General features: G+C 39.2%; 4 protein-coding genes across 6 annotated transcripts; 1 reads left to right on the forward strand and 3 right to left on the reverse strand.

Moving 5' to 3' along the window:
- Positions 1 to 467: 467 nt before the first annotated feature.
- Positions 468 to 6646, reverse strand: LOC148426537 (peroxisomal carnitine O-octanoyltransferase-like). 2 transcript variants are annotated; one of them, XM_088410752.1, is made up of 17 exons: positions 6517 to 6646; positions 5820 to 5953; positions 4556 to 4680; positions 4290 to 4471; positions 4086 to 4210; positions 3767 to 3875; positions 3592 to 3685; positions 3396 to 3521; positions 3213 to 3314; positions 3060 to 3143; positions 2865 to 2972; positions 2301 to 2431; positions 1712 to 1835; positions 1565 to 1643; positions 1407 to 1500; positions 1205 to 1324; positions 468 to 1021 (listed from the first exon to the last, which is right to left on the reverse strand). In XM_088410752.1, the coding sequence occupies exons 2-17, from the start codon at positions 5932 to 5934 to the stop codon at positions 901 to 903; spliced, it is 1839 nt and encodes a 612-aa protein (XP_088266878.1). In that variant the 5' UTR covers positions 5935 to 5953; positions 6517 to 6646; the 3' UTR covers positions 468 to 900. The 2 variants fall into 2 exon arrangements, with proteins under 2 accessions (XP_088266878.1, XP_088266879.1); XM_088410753.1 differs by having other exon boundaries at positions 6460 to 6625.
- Positions 6647 to 7261: 615 nt separating this feature from the next.
- LOC148426538 (acyl-CoA-binding protein-like) lies at positions 7262 to 9096 on the reverse strand. Its single transcript, XM_088410754.1, has 4 exons — positions 8928 to 9096; positions 7876 to 7993; positions 7711 to 7773; positions 7262 to 7632 (listed from the first exon to the last, which is right to left on the reverse strand). Exons 1-4 carry the CDS (start codon positions 8937 to 8939, stop codon positions 7562 to 7564), a joined length of 264 nt encoding a protein of 87 aa, XP_088266880.1. The 5' UTR covers positions 8940 to 9096; the 3' UTR covers positions 7262 to 7561.
- Positions 9097 to 9516: 420 nt separating this feature from the next.
- On the forward strand, positions 9517 to 13476 carry LOC148426539 (ribonuclease P protein subunit p38-like). Its single transcript, XM_088411221.1, has 2 exons — positions 9517 to 9638; positions 10115 to 13476. The coding sequence occupies exon 2, from the start codon at positions 10123 to 10125 to the stop codon at positions 10951 to 10953; it is 831 nt and encodes a 276-aa protein (XP_088267347.1). The 5' UTR covers positions 9517 to 9638; positions 10115 to 10122; the 3' UTR covers positions 10954 to 13476.
- On the reverse strand, positions 11769 to 21640 carry LOC148426540 (glycylpeptide N-tetradecanoyltransferase 2). 2 transcript variants are annotated; one of them, XM_088411220.1, is made up of 12 exons: positions 21464 to 21640; positions 20957 to 21074; positions 19067 to 19208; positions 18494 to 18612; positions 18321 to 18412; positions 17824 to 17940; positions 16867 to 17037; positions 16632 to 16740; positions 16381 to 16551; positions 14711 to 14878; positions 14023 to 14160; positions 11769 to 13945 (listed from the first exon to the last, which is right to left on the reverse strand). In XM_088411220.1, the coding sequence occupies exons 1-12, from the start codon at positions 21574 to 21576 to the stop codon at positions 13925 to 13927; spliced, it is 1479 nt and encodes a 492-aa protein (XP_088267346.1). In that variant the 5' UTR covers positions 21577 to 21640; the 3' UTR covers positions 11769 to 13924. The 2 variants fall into 2 exon arrangements, with proteins under 2 accessions (XP_088267346.1, XP_088267345.1); XM_088411219.1 differs by having other exon boundaries at positions 21422 to 21640.
- Between the last annotated feature and the right edge of the window lie 286 nt (positions 21641 to 21926).

Here is a 21926-nt window from a genome sequence, read left to right on the forward strand (position 1 = left end):
GGTAACGACCACATTTGCATGTGTGATGCTCCCCCATTATGATAAAGTTGGTGTGCAACTTCTCTTCTGTTCAATTTACATAACAAAAATAGCCATTCACAGGTGATTCAGGATGGCACAGAATAAGTTAACGAGAGATGAATCCGGGATGAGGACCGCAGGCTCCTGAAATGGGTCCAATGATGACAATTGACAGAGTCTTATCTGATGTTTATTTTAAGAAAGTTACCTGTGTGGATAAGTTAAAAGCAAATTTACCCATCTTTCTCAAATAATGACTTCACATCAAATGACTTCCCATCACACTTCAAAAAAAACTTTTACTTTCCTTCTGCTTAAGTAGAAAATAACACAAGCGGTACCAGGTGGATGTGTGTCACATATTATACCACAATGTGTCGATGTAAGTTTTACCGCAACAGTCAGAATGTTTTAAATCTTCATTCATACAGATCAATTTGCACAAATACATTCGTAAAGTGATCATTTATTAGAATACACCAGTAAAATAAAATTGTTCTATGAAACGTTACAAAAATGCATTTGTACATTTTAATACAGGCCTATTCTGTAATAAATGCCTTTAAATGCACAGTTAGTCCTGGCTTCTACTCGAAGATGGATTTCTAGGGGTGTCAGTGGAATGTTCTTAATCATCCTAGCCATTGATTGAGGCCAATGTGGAAATCAAATCAAATGCTTTCGGGGCTTAGAATACCTCTGAAAATAACAAAAACTGCACCTATGAAATACACACGTTCATCAACTCACACTAAAAGCAACAATCTTTCATAATTGCACTGGTCGGTCCTGAGAGCAAACGCTCGAATATTCACAGTGGGGAAGAAGAGCAGATGAAGCACTTAATGGAAAGTTCCTCCTTTTTATGCGTGCAAATACTTAAAGGTTAGACGTGGTCGCCAGGTGAAACATGTCATGCATGGAGTTGGAGAAGATGTTGAACAACGTTGCTGCATCCGTGTGATGGCAAGATTTCCATGCCGAGATGGAGATCACAATTCTGTAAAGAGGGTAGAAAACAAAAGTGGGTCACTAAGAGACTATTTTTAAAATAGGCAATCATGTAAGGTCTACTTTTTTGTGAACTAATTTTCATATTCCTACGATGACAATGTCCTCTTCTACATTGCTAGTGTTGTGTGGTGGTGTGAAAAAACACAAACGCAAAAAACAGAGACGACACCTGTCATTATTGATCCGATAGAAGAAGCCGTAGCCATGATGAACCATCGGAGCAACAGCCCCCAGGACGGAAGTGTAGCCCACCAGGCTGGATGACAGCACAAAGTTCCCGCCACCTCCACTGCAAGAACAACCACAACAAATCACGTATTCTTTCCAATATGTCCAATTCTAATAAATAGCTGTATCATCTTTAACTTTACCTCTTTGCATAAAGGGGATCAGTATAGAGGGCAGGAGTGGGATGTCCCGCCTCTTTGGCGATGAGGTAAAGTCCAAGAAGATGTCTGTCAAAACCTGATGACAACATAGGAATTGTGCTTACTCAGTCCAGTTGAAGCCAACGGGTTCAGACACTGACCTTTGCCCTCTTGACTTTCTGCCATCAGTTTATTGTGTTTATCGAAGGCTTGCAACATGGCTTTCCTCTTGTCGTGAATCTGATGAGATAATATCGATTTAACGAGTCAAATAGGCTGATCAAGATGCTTCTGTGACGCGGCGTCACCTCGCACGCGGGGTCCGTCATGGCTTTACACCAGCTGAGCGCCTCGCTGGTACATGGCCGCATCGTCTCTGTCCTGCCATGGTAGAATCTGCGGGTCATTGCTGTTTCGTAGCAACTCCCTGCTCTGAAAGGGAAGAGCACATCTTTAGAAGTGTGTATGTATGTATGTGTAAGTGTGTATGCATAGGCAAGGGGTGGGCAAAGTTGTGTGTGCAAGGGCCACATTTGTTTTTTTTATTAATCGTTAGATGGGTCAGTAGAGATAAAAAAAAGGAGGGTAAAGTACTCTTTCTTCTTGGTTCAATTAATTTGCTTTTAATTTGAAAAGAAAACTCCTGATCCCATCGCAACAAAAAATAAACGAGTTGCTGATACCCGCAGAAACTGTTAAAACTTTACTAAATAACACAATAATTATTGCTCATATTTTCGATTAAAAAGATTGAACTGTTTTAAACTGTCTTTATAAATGTAATTATATACAACCAATTCTTTGATAAATGTAGTTTATTCTCCTTTATTAGTTTAAAAAATCCCTTACTTTCCCCACCCCTGATATATCCATAATGTATTTTTAGCTAATAAGTACATTTTGTGCATGCGGTAGTAGCTCAGTTGCATGGCCAGTTGAACAAAGGTATCAGGGTGTAGATTCTTCTTCTTGATTGCCAATTTTCCAAAACCGGTGAAGGCGTAACACACAATCTGGAGGTCTTGCGCCTGCACAACACATTCGAAACAAGCAAATTTTACCATGCGAGGTGGAACAAAATAACCATTATGAAATCACAAAACGGATAATCGACATCTGACCTGACTTCAAAGTTTCACTTATAATGACTTTTTCATGTTTGAAAAGTTCTAATTGGAGTCTTGAAATGTACTGTAGAAGTTTGGAAAACCCAGCTCAATTTATTAGCTCCTTTGCTTAAGTTTCTGATGTCAGGCTGAGTCAATGACTGTTGCTTGCAGTAAATATGTTAAACGACTAAATTAACATGAGGCTGAAACAGTGCAGAGAATGACATTGTACACTTTCTAATAAAAGGAAAGTCCCACTCTTTGGCAACATGGTTATCATCCTGTATTATGACTCTCTAATTCACACCTCTAATTGCCATCTCTGCATTATCGACATCAAACACTGACTCACCGCTTCTCGATATTGGCGCTTGGCGTGGCTAATGTCACTCAGGACTTTTTGATCCACGGTAAAAACAAGCTCCTCAGGTAAAGGCACGGGTCGGATTTTGTCTGAGCCCTAAACGTGTTCATGTGTTTAAAAAGGAGAGAGAAATGTTATCTTCAGAAATAAAAGCAATTTTGGTGCATTTGAATGTATGTCTACCTTCCACTTGCCCTCTGTAGCTTTAAGTTGTTGGTCAACATACCAACACATAGACACCAGGACCATTGCATCATATGGTGAATGCTGCATAAGAAAATCAACTGTTTACAAGATGTTAATTATTTGCTTTTATTGCCTTATTAAAATACTCACATCACAGTTGGATCCAAAAGTGCCATCGGCAAACGCAAGAGAGTTGTAAGATTTGTCTCCCCAGCGAATGGTGGGGTCTCCTGTAAGCGCTTCCAGCGCGACCTGCATTCAAAAGTTCTTTTTTAAAAGTAATGAACTCGTGAAATAAAACGTGAGGAATTTTTTGAAATCATGTATCTTTACATTTGTGTAGTTCTCTGCAGAGGAGTATGGCTTGGCGTCATCTAGAGATATTAAGAAGAGACTGCTCTGGATGGTCTCTAGGATGCTTTCGTTGTGAGGATCAATACTGATGAGATGCTCTCTGGTCTGCACAAAAAAACTCTCCCCAGGATATGACGTGGATATAGCTAATGTTGTGAAGCGCGAGTCTCCAAACCTTTGCCCATCGAGTCCTTTCATCTGAAGTGAGAGCAGCAACACCGTCGCCATCCGGTCGTCCCTCACAGCACTCTTTCACGTAGCTCAGCTGCCTGCCCGAGTGAAGCGACAAGCATTTCAACATTTAAAGTTAGCGGCTGCTAGCGTAAAACTTTTGATGGAAGTAGCTTCACCTGAGAAGTTCTGGTGGTGTGAGGATTTCACCATCACAAAGGGCATTAAATGTGAAAATTCGTCCTCGACACATCACGACCAGGTGGGACGGGCATTGTCCTTCACGCTCTGTGACAAAACATAACACATAAACCTGACAATTTCCAGCAACCCATTTCTGTACATAACCCGGGCTGAATTTGGGCAAGGAGTAGAGTAAAATCTGAACTGGTCACCGGCCAATCGCAAAGACAAAAGGAAAAAAGTAAGAAAAAAAACTAACATGGTTTTAAAATGTGGGAGGAAGCTAGAAGCCCTGAATCGAGAGACATGCTGTACCTGTCTTGAAATAGTTGTGGATGGTGTCCTTCTTAACTCCAGGTACTTTGCAGGTACAGAAGAGCATTCTGAACTGGTCCATATCCAACACCATCTTCCCAGCTTTCTGAGGGGGCATCTTCTCCCTAAAATCACACAAATCGCCAAAAACATTTGGAATAATCTTGTGAACTGTATACCATTGTACATAAACCATTTGCCTACTTGTAAATGAGGTTCCAATACTGTAGTGTATGCCAAACATTAATGCTGGCCCTTTCCAGTTGAGTTCCTTCGGCGGGGGGCCAGCAGTGCTCCAAATAGGGAGCTGGGCCACCGAAGTTCACATTAAGCTGAGATGGGATGCGCACCTCCAGATACGCAGTGTCAAGCCACCACTCTTCAAGCTAAGAGGGATACAAATCGTTCAAGGTTCACCACTAAACTGTGTTTCATAGCTCGATTACATCATAGATGGATCTGCAACAAACCCAGTTCCTCTTCGTCTTGGCTCTTTGGAGTAGTTTGTTGTGCAACTCTTTGCCGATACCCTCTTGAAATGTCTGCACAATATCCACTGTAGCTTTAAACTCCTGGTCAGACGCGAATGGACGGACTGATAGAAAACAATGGAAGATTCAGAGAGGGATTCAAGAAAGTGCATGCAGATCTGACTTCAAGTTTACATTGATTGATAATAATGATGTTAACTACATCCACTCCTACCTATGGTATGAACACTTAAACATGTACTAAAACACAAAATAGGAGGACTCACACATCTCCTCACACATCAATTACTACATCATTTAAGTTTATCATGTGCTATTATGGCAAGTCAAATTAGGTGTTTCAATTCGCACGGTAGTTTTTATCATCAAAGTTTGCTGGTCACGCCGAGAAATTAAGTATTGTACTACAGTATATGTCTTTAATTTTGTTTGGAAATAGCATTAAAATTTGCTGGGTGCCACGGCACTGTGTAGTTGTTCGTAGGCTTATGCTGCCGTCTAGCGGTATATTTAAGTCACTTCATGTGGTTATAACAATGAACAAAGATGCCGTACATTATTTTTTTATTGAAACCATCCTAGCGTATGGCGCAAACAGGTGGAAAATGGGATAATTTCGACAACAAACAACCTTTCTAACCGAGTAAAAGAAAAAAAAAGATAAATTCGGACTAACTTAATCCAAAGTATATACAGTATATGTAAAACACACACACACGCACATACACACACATTATATATATATATATATATATATATATATATATATATATATATATATATATATATATATATATATATATATATATATATATATATATATATATATATATATATATATATATATATATGAAGAAATTATAAATGTCTTGATTGTTTCTTAGGAGACGAGGAAGAAAAGTCACGAAAAATCCAACAAATAAAGACAATAAAACCAAAGTAAAGTTGCACAGGTTACATGAATGATACTCACAAATGTGCAACAGTTGCACGTGTGAAAAAAATTTCTTTAGAAGGTTTTTAGGCAGTATCGTGCAAATTTTCTGCCACAACTCCAAAAATGGTCAGGGAACTCAAAAACGTAAACTTTTTTTGCCCCATGGCCCACAAATGCAGATTGTTGCCTTTAATTAACTATTGCCTTGTAAAGATGAAGTGGGGGGGTGGAGGGGAACACCAATACAAAAGCAGCACACTAGATAGAACGTCATTTCTCTGTCCTTGATATCTAGCAGTGCATCACCTGCATCCAGGTACTTGCTGAGGCTGCCTTCGAGTGTGGGGACAGGTAAAGAAGGCAGGCTGCTTTGGTACTGGAAGGTCCTCTCATGCTGCCGCTCCAGCAACTGATCAGTCATTTTATTATAATAATATTACCTGCAAAAAAAATAAAAAATACACACACATTAACCCTTGGGTCAGAGTCACGATACACAATCCACTAATAAATAGAAAAATGGATGGACAAACTAAAAGACATAGATTGGTGGACACTAGATGGTTATGATGGAGGGATATGGGGATCGATGGACAGATCCAGGGAGAAACGAGAGAGAGAGAGAGAGAGAGAGAGAGAGAGAGAGAGAGACAGAGATAGATAGATAGATAGATAGATAGATAGATAGATAGATAGATAGATAGATAGATAGATAGATAGATAGATAGATAGATAGATAGATAGATAGTCGATCATGGAGTCATGTGTAAGCCACCGTACTCCGTTTAAATACAGTATTTATGAAAACAACACAAGCAATTTTTAAATCACTCCTCAGCTTAAAACACATTAACGCGGGTGTTAATTGTGCATTGCCATTAAATTTAGAGTGAAGTCTAACTCGTCTAGTTTAGCTGACTGTTTGGCCTCGTCTGAAGTTGTTTACCTGCTTTGCATAGGTCTCCCGCGGTGCTTCGTATGCAAAATGTGAAGGTCAACTCACCTCCAGGGATATGTGTCGACGGGCTCCTCGCCGAACAAGATTTATGCTTTTGGAGTGCGTTTAGTTTGGGTTAGTGTTTCATATTCCCGCTGGTCACCTTTAACCGAATGCCCCCAGAACAGCCCGGAAGATATCGCTGCGCATGCGCAACCCTGTGGCATTTGCCCTACATTTCTCAAAGCAGCGGATTGTGATTCCAGGGTGCAGGTGACACGGGGCTAATGCTGTGGCTTCCACAATGATTAATTTCAAACAAATACGTAGCAATTCATCTTTTGCAAGCCGCGTATTAAAAGTAAGATTGTAGATATGGTCAAAATTATTGGGTTGTTTTTAATTTAATCGTAAAGTTAATTTTTCGAAGCACAGCGCTTGTTACAAATATTATCTGCGTACAATCAGATCAATTACGTTATCTGCTCCAAAGTGTGTAACAGAACAGATCTAAAGAGCATAGTTCAAACAAGATTTGACTAAATGTAAATGTTTATGGTACTACAAGTATTTCAGTATGCACAGACTAATATTAATGTTACGTTTTCTTCATTCTGTGATATTTCAGATCTACATTTTGCATTTTGTTTAAAATGTACTCCTGATCTTCGCATACAAAGTATACCACATCATGTGCCATGATGTCATCTTAGTAGAGCTAAACTAAAAGCTAATTCCATCATATAAAGCACGTTTTAAAATCATGCATAAAACAAGTTCTGCAAAAAAAAAAAAAGATGGACAAATCCAATGCGTAAGACAGTGCATGTTTTATTTTGAAAGCAAAAATGTTAATGTCACCATTAGTATTTCAGTCTTCCTGCTCTAATAAGGATTAAAAGTTTCTTGAAATGAACCGTTGACATTACTGCACAAAACATGGAGTACTAATTTGCATATGCTATATATTCACATTGAGGAATTTTGAATAAAGAAAAATTATGCAAAAAAAAAAAGTTTACATTTTTGCATCATTATGACATTTTATTCTTCATGATAGCAGCCTCACTTTAGTACTTTAATTAGTACAGTTTGTTTGCATTCCCTTCCATTAACTCAGTTTGCTGATGAGCTCCTTTGCAAGATTGACGTAAGCGGACATGGCGTCTTCCTTGGACGTTCCTGACAAAAGACAGAAATACGAACAGGTTAAAAAGCACAAGGTTATGAAATTTCAGCATGAAACACTTTGATTGCTACCTTTCCTAGAGCTCCACGCATCCCACTTGGCTTTGCCCTTCAGGTCCAACATCCCCGGCCTTTCTGGAAAACATAAAATTGCTCCTTGTTAATTCAGAAATGCAGGGACATTGCTAGAGCCTTTTCTTTGGGGTGCCCAGAGTAGCATAACGTTACTTGTCATACCCGTGTTGATGTCTCCTACAGTTGCTTGTTTGTACAGGCCGTAGAGATCAAGCAACTCCTTGTCAGAGGGCCTCGTCTTCAAGTTCTTCACGTCTTCCGCCGCCTTCTCAAACTCTGCCTGAAGGTGATTACAGAGAGACACCACTATTTATTATTAACCAGTAACAACCGTAGTAAAGTACTGGGCACAGATAGTATACCGTACGTGAACTTGGTAACCTATTAGAACAGCACAAGGGGCTAAACAATAGGCTTTATATGCAAGACTGCAGCTTTTGTTCCTACTTCTACTCCACAAAGGAACTAGGACAGTTTAAGACAGACAAATAAAAATATCTAAACAAGGTTTCCCAAACTTTTGCAGTTCCAAATTTGTGACATGATGGGCCCAAAGAGGGTATAAAGACAATGTTTTCATTTGATTACATTTTTCTTCCTTCTCTCCTTCAGTCTTATTTTCCCCCTGGAGTGCCCGAACTTTGTTTTTGCCAAATTGACCTTCTTTAGTCCTCTCTGCATCTTTGTTACTTACTTTCTTCCACCTTAGACCTGTTTTTTTCTTTTTTTCGGCATTCCCTACTTCCCTCCACTTCGAACCTAGTTTTAACTTTTTTTCTCGCTTCACATCATCGTTTTTGTCTTGCGTCATTCCATCCTCACTTTATGCCTGCTGAATATTTTGCATCCTTTAGTTAAAATTCCATTTCAATCTCCCTTCAAACTGAACCAAAACTGCTTTCTATAAAACTTATAAAACAGCAAATTGTACATGCTTCAAAAAACCTTTGAGCCCCGAACTCCAGTTTGGGAAGCCCTTCTTTTAATTTCGGCAAATTAAACATTTGTCCAACCTCGCACCGTAGACATCTGGTAGAGCGGAGGAATAGAGCGATATTTGTAGATTTTGTGTAGAATCCATTATGCTCTTAAAACGTGAGGAAATGTGTAGTACAGGGTCAGTGAAGATGGACAGCGCGTGATCGTTTTTTCAAAGTCAACGTCGATGATTAAAACGATTGATGAAAGAACAAGTAGAAGCAATGAGAGATTACCACAGAAGTCATTTTGATGAAGATATTGCCGCGTCTCGGATATGCTTCTTTAATGGTCGCCTGGGTGCAGCTGGGCGTTATTGCAGAAACAACGGTTCGATGGCAGAATGTCGCTCCGACAAGGGCCTGAAGGAGGGGGCGGGACCAGGCTGCTGCGGAGAAGCTGGTTGGTGGCATCATGTGTGCGCATGCGTACACTAACGAACGGTTCACTTGCACGTCATGGCTGAGGCAAGAGTCCACTCCGAACACACGTCATCCTGGAGTCAAATATTTTTTTTTCTTTTTTTATAACAGGAAAAAAAGTTTGAAATGATAAAATCTGAGCGGTCAATATAGAGGATGGATTGAGACAACACACTCTCCAAAATGTTTCCAAAGTTAACTAAATATGTACGTAGTTTATCAAAATTAAATTCTCTGCCGCAAATAAAACAAAGAAAAAAACATGCTTTGAAAATGCTTCAAAAACTATTTGTAATTTATCGTATTCATTTGAAAACATCTTTTGTTCATCCCGTGTATTGTACTGTTGCTTTAAGCATGAACGCTTGTTGCCTACTTCCGTTTAAATAAAGATGTGGCCTTTTTAAACAACATGGCGGCGTCCTGCAGCTAGTGCGTGTTTGTGAATAAAATGTATTTCACAATCATTGAACTTAAAAATATATGAAAAAAAGAAATTCTACGCATATTTGTGGTGACATACAGGTAAGGTCCTTTTGGTGATATTTTTGACAGATGTGCTTTTCGTTGTTTTGTAGGACGATTCAACAGAACGCGATGTATATGGTGGGTCAAAAAATATATTTAGCGGTACGATTAAAAATGTTTCCTGGAATATTTGTCAAGAATTTTCTTTCCATTACACCCCTTTTTCATTTATTTATGCAGCCTTACATTCTTAACTCTTGCCATCCTACTTTAATTCTTTTCTCCCCTACACCCGACCCACTTGTTTTGCATTAATCCTGTGCTTAAACATTTTTTGAAGAGTCCCCTCAGTTTGTTCTTGACTTATTTGACTGTATTCAAAGTACCGGTTTTTAACATTTTCTTAATATTTTTTGGCTCATCCTGTATGTTACTCCATTTCCTGGGTTGCTCAGTTTGCATATTTTGCAGTCGTCTTTACTACCCTGTTGATATGTACCTTATTCTTCTCTTCATGATCGTTTTTCTTCCAGAAGAACAAATGGACACCCCAGGGAAAGGTGGTGGCAAAAAGGCTGGCAAAAAAGCCGGTAAAAAGCCCACCCAGGTTAAGACGTGTTTCACATCCCCCTTTGTGCTGAACTGGAGCCCAATTCCACATGAAGACAGGATTTTCATCTTGAAAATGTTGAAAGACAAATTCATGTCCGTTGGCCTTGAGAAAAAGGAAGGGAAAGCGTTCTGGGCGTGGAGGAAAGAAAGATGTCCAGATCCCTCATCTATGGATACAAGCACAAATAAGGTGAAGGATTCACCCAAAGGCTGTTGGACGAATGTGGCCCTAAGGCGACAACTTGCCCTGGGCATCAACGAGGTCACCAAAGCTCTTGAGCGGAACCAACTCAAGCTAGTTCTAGTGTGCAAGTCGGCCAAGCCCCAGTACATGACCCAACATCTGATAGCACTGAGTGCCAGCAGAAGTGTCCCCGCCTGCCAGGTTCCACAGTTGAGCGCCACGGTGGCTGAGATGCTGGGCCTCCGCAGCATCCTGGCTTTGGGGTTCAGGAACAGCGGTTGCCAAGGCAACGGCAACAGTGAGGCGGATGCGTTCGCCGACACCGTGGAAGCCATCATACCCAGGGTGCCCGGGCTGGATGTTGCTTGGCTACAAGGCGGAGCATCTGATGATGGTGATGATAAACAACTCGATGTTGACTTTAAAGAGGGCGAGGACGAACAAGGACCGGGTCAGAAAAGGAAACTAGAGACAAACGATACTGTAACTAAACGCTCCAAGATGAACCCTCTCAAAGTGAAAAGAATAGTTGCAAACCCAGACAAGACAAAGCGGAAATGGAAGGAAACCGAGTGAAATGGATTTCCCTTAACCCTCTATGATTTGAACACTTTTAAGTTGTGCTTGACCCATGTTCATTTATACTGCTCACAAAAATGTAGAATACATATTGGACGCAGACTGATAATCATGCAAAACCTCTAATAATGCAAAACCTCAAAAGGTATCGAATGGCAAACATGAATCAAGCAAATACGTTTTCTTGTTCAATTACAAGTGGTCAGTTATCCATATTTTGGCATCAATAAAACGAAGAGAAAATGAAAAACTAACTCAATGATTTTTTTTTTTTTTGCGAGGGTGAAATAAAAATCTGTGATTTCAAGTTCAAGTATATTTCGTTTTGGAAGGAGTGAAGGGAATGGCTGGTGCTCGCCTTATATGGATTTCTAGATGCTGATTCCAATATGTAGGAGAGTAAAATTCAGATAACTGATAAACTAAAAGAATGTTCAGTACATATACCGAAAACAATAACATGTTTTTTGGTTCACTAACATTACAATAATGATATGAATTTCAGGGAGAACCTTTTTTTTTTTTTTTAAGTATTTAATGCCATGAGGAAAAAAAAACAATTGTTACTAGGTTTAGTTTTGTGTGTGTGTTGAACATCATTCTTGTCTTATGTAATTTTAATCTAAAAGAAAAAAAAAACCTCAGCGAGGCAAATATCACCCTGAACCTGTGATTTGATTTTAGAAACTATTTCTAAAATAAGACAAAATAGTTTGACCTGAATTTTCCCGTTTGCATGACATCTGTGGTCAAGTAACAACAAAGCATTAACAAAAAAAACAAACAAAAAAAACCATGGGGAGGGATGGGTGTATTCTTGTCATGTGAATTTATTCAAATATCCATGCTGGTATAAGCGGCATTTGTTGAACGATTGTTAATTGCATGGAGTCATGTGGTCTACAATAATGCTGGTACAAGTTCTGTCAGCCTTTTTCACAGCTTATAATGGATTCGATTTGAAATATTGTTCTTCAGATTCATAAAGCTGTATGTGTTTGTTTACCCCGTAATGTCAAAACTCCTGGGGGGGGGGAGAGAAAAACAAAACTTAACATCCAAATAAGGCAGGTCCTTGGGGCCGGAATTGTCACTAAAGGGTGTGGCTAGTAACAATATTACAATCACTGCAGCAGCATGCGCAACATTCACACATTTGGGAGACACACCCGGCATCTATCTGTATTATACATAAAAAGTTCAGCCATCATGGTGAATGCAATCCACTCAAGGTTTCAATTATACAAAAAAAAAAGAGCTCTGACTCAAGCAGTCTGTGCTTTCTTCATCAGTTGTAAAGGGAGAAAGGGCAAAGCACGCAAAAAAGAAGACAACATAGAACATCTCTATTATGAGAACAGAACAACAGCAGGTTCGTGTTAACATCAACCAAGTCATATCACAGTTCTCTGGTTGCCCCGTTTAGACTTCTATAGGGAGGGAAAACTCATGAGTCTGATTAGAAACCAAACTTTACCCATGCATTTAGCTGCACCACAACTTTAGGAAAAAAATACAGTAGATCTGTTTCAGACAGTATGAGTATGGACAAGGATGAAAAGACATCAAAAACAAAGAAAAGCCCCAAAATATCAAATATATGTAGCTTCTTTATCCCAGGCAATCTAAATAACTCTCTCTGGAATGAATCATTGAACAGGGATTGCGATTAACAAGCACATTTTTACATATGAAATGACACACAAAAAAAAGCTTTCGAGCAGCTTATCGTCTGACTGAATAACTAAACGGTCTTTTCTCCACAAGACTCTATTGTCCCAAGCACAACAGGAAGACGAGAATTTGCTGTTTTGTTGACGATTGGTCTTCCCTCGACAAAGATCAAGTGGAGTTTTCAAGAAAGTTCTCTGAGGGCCATTATAAATGCATGAAATTATTATTTTACACGATGCACAAAAAGTTAGAATGAAGCTAAAATGCACTGTAACCTTTACAAGGTGAACCTCGTTTGACCTGTGAACTGGACGTGACTATTCATTGAGTACTTTTGCACAAGATGGATCTGAATGGCGAAACTCACAGCTTTTTTTATTTTGATTGAACCAGAAAATTGGTACACGAATCAAACCTGTTGTGAATCTGACCACTCAGCAAGACAAGCGACACAAAAAGTACTCAAACAGGGCGATTTCAAACTCAAATTGTAATACAGCATCCCTAATGTTTTGTGAGTAACCTGTTTTGAGAATGTACTTTTTATTAAAGGCTATTAATCGCCACAGCGTTGTAACATTGGCGGCAGCTCACCTTCACACTTAGAAGTACCAAAGTTTTCAAACGTTGGCCACCTTGAGGAACTTTTTGAAACTGAAAAATTGTGCTTGACGACTGTAGTACATTCTTCATTAAAAAAAAAAAAAAAAAGTCCTAAAAATGAGTGAATGTCATCATGCTGTATATGAAGCTCGGTATTTTATTAAAAAAAAAAAGTCAATGCACTAGTTGTTTTTTTTTTTTTTTTAATGAATGTATACAGTGTCCACGTCTGTATGTACCTCAAACAAAATAAAGTACCCAGCAGAAGAATGATATATACTGCAATGAACAGCCCTCTGTTGGTGAGGGGCAGTAGTACTGAGGGGCAAAAATAAGAATAGTTGTTGCGTTTACATACTGTTTTGGATGATGACGGCATGCCGCTGATCTCCGTGCATGCCACACTGGCTTGTTTCAAACATGAGCGTACGTGTCAGGCATAACATAACGTTCACATTCAAAATGTTGTGGATTCTAACAGTTTTGTTTTTTTTAACACCCCCAAGTGAGCTGAAAAAAATGCGCCGGGAGTGGGGGACAAAATATTCCTGGAATAAAGGTTTTTGTTTTGTTTTTTTTTTTCACGGCAGCCTGGCTCGGGTTGACCTGTGTGTGCAAGTACATATTTTCCAGGCTTCGTGTCCTCATTGGGTGTATGTGTGTGTATAGCGGCCGTAAACACGGCATGAGGCTACTGAAGGACCAGGCCAACCTGAAACAGAATTGCATTTGTTTTTAAATACATTTTTTGTTCAAAAGTTTGAAAATAATCAAACCCTGTTCACTGACCTTATCAGCATCCATAGAGGGACATTTCCAGTTGTAGAGGTAATACTGCAGATTTCCATCTCCTATACCGAACTTGAGCTTTTCCAGAAAAACTTTATTCTCCATTAAATCCAAGGCATTGAACACATCAAAGCCTTTCTGTTAAGGGGGAAAAAAAAATCTAAATTGTCACTCAAATTATGTAGTATTAGATGAGCTGTCATTAAATCAGTGCTTCTCAGTTATATTTTGCAAAGCCCACCCAAGCTTTCAGCCCCTCCCCACTCGACAGGCCAACTATAAGATTATTATCTATAAAAAAATTACAATTATATGTAATACTGTATCCTTTTAAAAATTAATACAATAAAAAAACAATATAAAAAACTTTCACCAACTGTTAACTACTTTTTTTATTTGTTACAGGTTAGTCTAAAACTGAAAAAGTTACCACGATAACTGTAAGATTATTATCCATTAAAAAATGTAAAAGTATACCTGAAACCATATCCTTTTTAAAATGACCAAAATCCACTTTCAACAACTGTTAACCATTTTTTAAAAGCATGTATACAGGTTAGAGATTAGTCTGAAACAGAAAAAAAAATACTAAATGCTGATATCAATGTGCTTGGAAACAAATGCCAATCCTTATTCTATTGCAGTTACACTTCAAATGGCAAATGACAAATATAAATGACTCAATTACCAGTTTGGCGAGGATAAGGGCATCATTCATTAAATCCAGTAGCGGCGTTTGCGTGTGAACATTGTAAAAGGAATATGCAGCCTTCAAGCTCCTATGTAAGGGGTGATGCATCACCGTGGAGGGGAGAGTGTAGAAACTAGCAAAGTCGGTCAAGACGCCACCAGCACCCTGCAGGACACAAGAGCAGCGTCAAGATGGTGGACATGCCACGGCCATGACTGTAGAAGGTCATTTGAGCATGTATTCACCATCATTGAGAGGAGATTGTAACCGGGTTTCTACAGGTACTGGCAAAACGAGTTTATTCCATGTTTTGCGCTAGTTAGGGGGAACTTGGATGACGTAAGACCATCAAAAAAAGTTGACAACACAACCACTTAAATAGTATAATCTTTGTCCTCATATCAGGATAATTCAGCGCACTACTAGGTTATTGCCTAAATCTTCACACAACTTAATGGCAAACAGTTTTGAATTATGAATGAAAAGCACTGTAAAAAAAAATGCTCAAACGGCTTTATTGTAAGCTGTCTCAGCATTCATACGATATCCTTGATATCCAGATTATGTACAAGTACGTCCTTTGTCCTCACGAGTAGGGAAACTTTAGGCACAACTAGTACGAACTACTACTTGCATTTTAATAGGCAAAACGGTGCCTTTGGCTTAATGCATTGGTTCGCTACCTTTTTTCAATGATGTATCACATGTAAAAAAAAAAATTCATGCAAGTACTACCTAACTAGCACAAAACATTTCAGAAATTGGGGGGAAATAAACAAACCAATAACAGTTTGGAACAACATTTGTCGTGGTCTCTTCTAGACGAATTTTATTAAATGGGACATTGTGTAAGAATTTGACCGTGTTTCATTACTGACAGAAGGGGTGGTGTTCGTAGCTATAACAGACATGGCAGCCTCCGCAGGAGTGTCTCCCACCATGTAATATCATTTAATGATACTAGACGTATGATTATATTTAAAACATACCGTTGATTGTTAAGAACAAATTTATACTTAATTTTATATTTAATATAAGTTTTTGAAATTTATAATCATTTAATGTGTGCCTTTTGATTGAAAAACTGTCTAAATCTTACACATTGCCCCTTAAAGCAACTCTAGAAAATAAATTGTGTAACAATCTGTTTTCTTTCTGGTTTGCCTGCTGTTATATGACATCACTAATAATGATGCACGTCCACTTAAAACCTAACAAAATAAGGACATACAACGTCTTGCAAAGGAGATACTATAGTACAATTTAGCAATAAGTTGTTTCAATAAATTTGATCTTAATTAGAAAAGGAAATGTGTTGCTCCTGTCAGTTTCAAAAAGTATAAAAATTTCATTTGCTGATAACGGAAGAAAGCATATTAAAATGTCACGTGTTCCTTCCTATTTGCGAACCACTGTCTTCGTGGACAGGAGGAAGTACAAATAATCAAATGGTAACGTGGTTGCACATATCTGCGCAACCTCTTCCAACTAGGGACGCATGTGTAGAGAATAAACCCTTACTTTGCTCGTTAATCGAGTCAGCGGACATCTGCCACATTTCAAAAATTCTTTGATAAAACCTTAATAAAGTTGAGCTGTTCTAGCAGCATTTGAACAGGGGAAAAGCCCAAGGTTTTTTTTTTCTTAAGTGAGAGCATTGCAGCTACCTCCACGACATATGTGTCTATGATGTTTTCCTGCGGTAGCAGCCAGTGAGCCACCTCGTCGTCGCTCATGGAAGGCGCCAGCTGGAAGCGTCTTAGGTACTTCTGTAGCAATTCTGTCACCTGCCGGATGTCGCGCCGTTCCATCGGCCGCAGCCCCGCTGTCTTGGTGCTCTGCGGGGACAATGAGCAATTACATCAAGTGAATAATACTCTTTGTAATGAGAGAAGCTCGGATGAATGGGAGGCTTTACATCTGGTAGTCTGTAGAGTTTCATGGTTCTTTGCAGGGTCATGTTTCTGCTCAGGTGGGAAAATTTAACTTCCACAAGCTTTCTGGGATTCAGAGAACGATGCCAATACCTGCAGAATAGTCGGTATAGTATTTCACTGGCTTTTGCAGTTCCTGTGTCATACAACAAATCAGACTGACCTTTTACATATTTTGTCTCATTTTAAAAGGAGTCATCCGAGGGCATGAATGTTTACCTGCACGTGGACACCGGTTTTGGCAGCACGACGCCTGCTGTGTACACCGCTTGAAATATTCCCTCCAGGTTGACCCGCCGTGTGATCTCTCTGATGAGCACCGGCGCCACACGCTTTGAACGGAGCTTCTTATGGACACACAGAAAGTTGATTTCCACCATCCTCTTCAACCTAGAGCAGCAGAAATGCAGGTTTGAGCATTGAAGACCTCATTGGACTGATTGATTATTGGACTCTAGGTTGACTGACCCCTGACACCGATTAGTTCTTGAACAAGTCATTAGCAAGCGCGAATCAAACCTACAATAGGGGGGAGTTGGTGGAGAGATTTCAAAGTGCTAAGAGCAAAAGACCAACCAGGGAGAAAATAATCCAAGCTGCTTTCTGGTTGGCTGCTAAGCGCAGTGTGAAAAGGCCCTAAAGGGACACTTTACTTGTTTTAGTCCTTTGCACAAGTAAAAAGTTAATATTGTCTATAAGTAATTTGATAACTAGATTGTTTTTCGTGTACAAATTAACACATTTAAAAATAAGTTTATTTTTTTTAATCAACTTGTTGAATACAGAAATATGATACAAACTTCATTCAAGTCACATTTTTTCTTTACAAAAATTCACAATGCATACTTTTTTGTTAAAGATTTATGCCTTGAAAAGCAACGATCAAATGACACGTCTTATTTGTTATCAACATAACAAAACATAGTAAAACCTTTGACTAAAAATGGTTAAATAAGTTTAGTACCCTTTTAAAAATTTACTCAGGTCCAATTAAAACATATAACTGGCTTTGTAGTATTAGTTTAAGCAGACTGTGTTTGTCTATTTTTGTGTTACTGGCTTACATACTTTTTTCAAGGAACTGTCGCAATGGAAACTCCCTAATTTGAGTCTGAAAACATGTTTTGTTAAACATAGCATATCCCTGGTTATGTGTGACCATTTATGAATACCCACGTTTCATAAATACGGATATCTGCGGGGATGGCACTGATGAAGCCGACAAGCTTCTTATTTGAGGTCACTCTCACTCCGCAGTGCCACTGTGGTAACCAACCAGGCGGCCGTAACGCCCTGAGGAGGAAGCACATATTCAATGGCAAGAGACGTTACTTGCTAAACATAAAACGTTCACTCATGTATTTGCATGCGAATGTAAATGAAGGTGTGTGGACAGTGTGGTACAATATCTTGTTTTCTAGTCTTATTTGGAAAAAAAAACAAGATAGCACAGTGTAAATGACTGCTGAAATGAGGTTCTAACTCCGGCCCGGAATGAGAGAAAGGGAACAGTTAGACAGCCGCAATTTTTGGGGTTGCAAAAAGTTTGATGGGAGCAAAATGAGCAGATGAGTAATATCATGATCACCATAATGAAATACCTCCTCCCGCTCAAAAAAAAAAAGCAAATTGTGACACACAACATGAAAAAAAATGCAGAAATGAGTACTTACCATTTGAGGAAGCTTGGCGAATAATCAAATCTGAACATGTTATCGTCGTCCTCCACGTAGTTCTCATTTAACAACGTGTACAGCTCCTTCAGCTGAAAACAAAGTGCCCGCTCATGACGTTAAGGAGCCGTCAATCGGGCCACTTTCACATTTGAGACGTTAGTTGTACTCACTACATCAGCATTGCTGAGATCCAGAGTGTCCCACATGAAGCCTTGAGGTAAAGAATACGGCTCTTGCCTGATATTTTCTTTGTCAGCCTCAATCGGACCGTGACACGTCACCACCTCGTCTACGCACACAGCACACTAACTCAGCATTTGCCTACTATTGACAAGTTTAGTTATATAGTAACTAAATATAATAAATATATATTAATATAGTAAAACCATATGTCGAGTTTCCATGGAAACTAGATTACTCTGATGCTGCAAGGTATGCCTTATAATTATTGCATTTGCTGTGACACAGAGCAAGAGTATGTCATGCTAAAACCATTAGATGACGCTAAGGAGCAAAAACAGCAAAATGATGCAAATGATGCAATGATGCTTGACAGGCTGAAATAAAGAACCAAACTTTTTTGACATATGGTGCCAGTTTGAGCTCTGTTTATTTATATTTGGAAATTATTGGGTGTATGACCTTGGAGGTTTCACTGGATTTTCCAAATAACAACTATTTACTGCTGTTGCTTCCTATTCAGTCTGCACGTCATTAATGTACTGAGGTGAATGTGAACTTACTCAACTTGGGCACCGGCTGGGTGTCCCAGAACTGGTACTTGTGCTTGGCTGCCTCATCAATGCTCTTAGCTGGGCCTTGACAGGACAGTAGCTCCATAGCTCTTTGGATGTCCTGCAATTTCTGGATGGGTAAACCAGGATTCTGTAGAGTTACAAATATGGAGAGCTTTAAGGATGAGAGATAAAAAAAAGGGAAAAAGAGAGGACAATGCCTCAAGGCTGGTAATATTTGGGGTTCAAACAAATCGAAACGTGACTCACGTGTCCGAGCGATATCAACTCAAAACATTTTTTGGACCTCTCCTCAAAACTAGTGCAGTCAAGAAATTTAAAAAAGTCATTAAGAGCTGCAATGATTTCATTTAATGAATCTTTTTTCACCTGAAAAGTTCTGAAAAACAAGCCCTTCACTGTCGTTTTTTGCGGATGTATTATGTTATTGTGACAGTTTAAAAGTTTGAGCTACAACAACAAGAAAAATGGGGTCCTTCATTTATTTTCTTTAACATCCGCCGTTATAACCCTTTACTATGTGCTGGATTTGAGACGAGTCCCAAATGCTGACTGCTAAGTGCCAACAACTCCCATGTGCTCTTACATTTTCACATCTTCCTTCTGCTCCGAACTTAGGCTCCAACCCACAACAGAATCCTTATCAGGTTACAATAAACACAATGGTTTTCACTTCAGGATGTGATTGATCTTTTTTTCAACTCCCAATAAGCGTACAAAGCCCGATGCATAAAAACGGATCTAATCAGCATACGGAAAGGAAAAAGTTCATAAAACATAGATGAACATGGTCAAAGCAAACAATTAATTTGAAACACCTAATCAATACATATATTAATTTTATAGATACGAAAATACTTTATGAATACAAAGACTGATGATATTATTGTATTCAATAAGTCATTAAATCGGTGTCCGTTCTGCAGGTGTCAGTATTCAGTAACACAGCATCAACACAATAACAACACAGTGTCATTGTGCCTACATGCTCCCTAAAGCATCATCAACCAATCACCAATCAATCAATCAATCCATCCATCCTTAATTCCTGATAATGTAAAGATAGTGGCTCTAAAATGAGGGCAAAAGTACCTCTGGGGTACGTCAAGGAATTCAGAGGATACATTAGATTTTAACAGGGTTCCAGCAACAATCAGCAAATTTAAATTAATACTATTTGATGCCGCGAAAGGAACAGTAGTTTTTTCTTTTCATTAAGAGCAAAAAAATTCATGCATGAAGCAACTTACTACCAAAATGTGCCATATATGCAAAATGTTGTATACATTGATTATGTTAGGTTTCACATTGATGTACATTGGCAATAATTACGTTATTTTCCAGCAGATGAGTCAGAAAACATTAAACATAAAACATAAAAACATATGACAACACATGAAAACATAAAACATTCTATCTTCTGAGTTTCTTACATAAAATACTGAAACAAATACCTCGACAAATGAAGTTTCAAAGTTTAATAAATCAGACATGGATGGCACACCACTCTTCTAACTGTTTAAAGTTGGCTTATTTGGTTGTTGTTGTTTTTTTCCCCCCCCATTCAAACAAGCCTTGCACTGTTAAAGGAGGAATTGGCTGGAAAAAAAAACAATTTCACTGGGGCTTCATAATTAAAAGATGGTTGATAACCATTGGAACGAAGCCTACTAACAGGTGGATGAAGAAGCTAAGTAAGTCTCAATTTGAAGACCAAAACGATCAAAAACGAAGAGCCCGACACTGCGGTATTAAAACACCATATCGATTCTCGCGCTCTACCTGTAAGATAAGTTATTTTTGTCGACACATGACATGATAATGAAGTAAAGCCATTCGAGATCATTTGAAATGGTCCTGAATAGATGGGGTGCTCACCTTGATCTCCTGAGAGTCAGAAGCTGAGTCTGACTTGGCTCCTCCAGAGGTTGGTTTTTCTTTCTTCCTTTTCTGTTTCTTCTTTTTCTTCTTGGCCCCCAAATCCCCACCGGGACTCCTGCAAACACGAGGAGGGCAAAGTCACGTTAAAAGGCGATACGGACTCGAGATGGTCATAGAGTGAGGCAGGCAGTGAGGCAGCAGGCTAACGTTAGCTGCCATAGCAACGAATGACAGCAGCGCTAGCTCGCTAACGGTTTGCCTGACATCATTCCTCTAAAGTCAAGACACGGCTTAGGTAGTGTGTGTTATGTTATGTTTGAGTAAACGGCGTGGTGACAGCTTTGAGCCACAACGTTGAGCGAGTTTGCTTGTTTAAAAGAACAGTCCCGACAGAGGGTTGTGTGGTTGTGTTTGTATTGGCTAACTGCATTAGCCACCGAGCACACACACAAACATACATACATCCACGCGCATAAACTGTGATGTGCGACAGGCCGTCCGCACCCTTGCGCGATTTCGTTTTCCTCCTCGTTGTCCCCGTCTATGCCGCAAGTGTCCTGGTCGTCCAGCTCCAAGCTCTGCTGGCTGGCGGCGGATTCGCTGTCCTCCGCCATCATTAAGACGTTAAAAAAAAGAAAAAAAAGGGGAGGGGGGGGACTGCCCGAGAGCCGTCTGATACTGATCGAAGCTAGTGGCAACTCACCGGAAAAACAAAAGAAATGCGAAGAGCGGGGAAACACCACCACCCTGAGGCCAAATGGCTGTAATACCAAAAAAACAAAAAACAAAAAAAAAACAATCGTGACATCAATTTTACGTACAAGACACAACAAGGCACTGTGAAACTATGTTTTTATCCAATAATATATATTTTTTATTTGTTTATTATTTATGATTATTTTTTTATTATACCACTGGAGGCATTCTATTCTATTGAGGGGTAGGCAACTACAGTCAAAGAGAGCCG

The sequence above is a fragment of the Hippichthys cyanospilos genome, chromosome 3, assembly GCF_059441005.1.
Source record: "Hippichthys cyanospilos isolate Australia breed blue-spotted pipefish chromosome 3, RoL_Hcya_1.0, whole genome shotgun sequence".
Lineage (NCBI taxonomy): Eukaryota > Metazoa > Chordata > Actinopteri > Syngnathiformes > Syngnathidae > Hippichthys > Hippichthys cyanospilos.

Bases quoted from the DNA above. Each gene is read 5' to 3' on its own strand.
- LOC148426537 (XM_088410752.1), bottom strand. From the start codon at position 5,934: ATGACTGATCAGTTGCTGGAGCGGCAGCATGAGAGGACCTTCCAGTAC. The intron at 3,876-4,085 runs GTACAGCATGTC...GTTTTGTCACAG, and splicing joins CCACAACTATTTCAAGACAG to AGCGTGAAGGACAATGCCCG. The intron at 2,973-3,059 runs GTAGACATACAT...GAACACGTTTAG, and splicing joins CTACAGAGGGCAAGTGGAAG to GGCTCAGACAAAATCCGACC.
- LOC148426538 (XM_088410754.1), bottom strand. The intron at 7,774-7,875 runs GTATGACAAGTA...TATGTTTTCCAG, and splicing joins TGTAGGAGACATCAACACGG to AAAGGCCGGGGATGTTGGAC. The intron at 7,633-7,710 runs GTAGCAATCAAA...GTCTTTTGTCAG, and splicing joins TGCGTGGAGCTCTAGGAAAG to GAACGTCCAAGGAAGACGCC.
- LOC148426539 (XM_088411221.1), top strand. From the start codon at position 10,123: ATGGACACCCCAGGGAAAGGTGGTGGCAAAAAGGCTGGCAAAAAAGCC.
- LOC148426540 (XM_088411219.1), bottom strand. From the start codon at position 21,576: ATGATGGCGGAGGACAGCGAATCCGCCGCCAGCCAGCAGAGCTTGGAG. The intron at 21,075-21,421 runs GTATGTATGTTT...TCGTGTTTGCAG, and splicing joins CACAGTTTATGCGCGTGGAT to GAGTCCCGGTGGGGATTTGG. The intron at 16,552-16,631 runs GTAAAGCCTCCC...TTGTCCCCGCAG, and splicing joins AACTCTACAGACTACCAGAT to AGCACCAAGACAGCGGGGCT.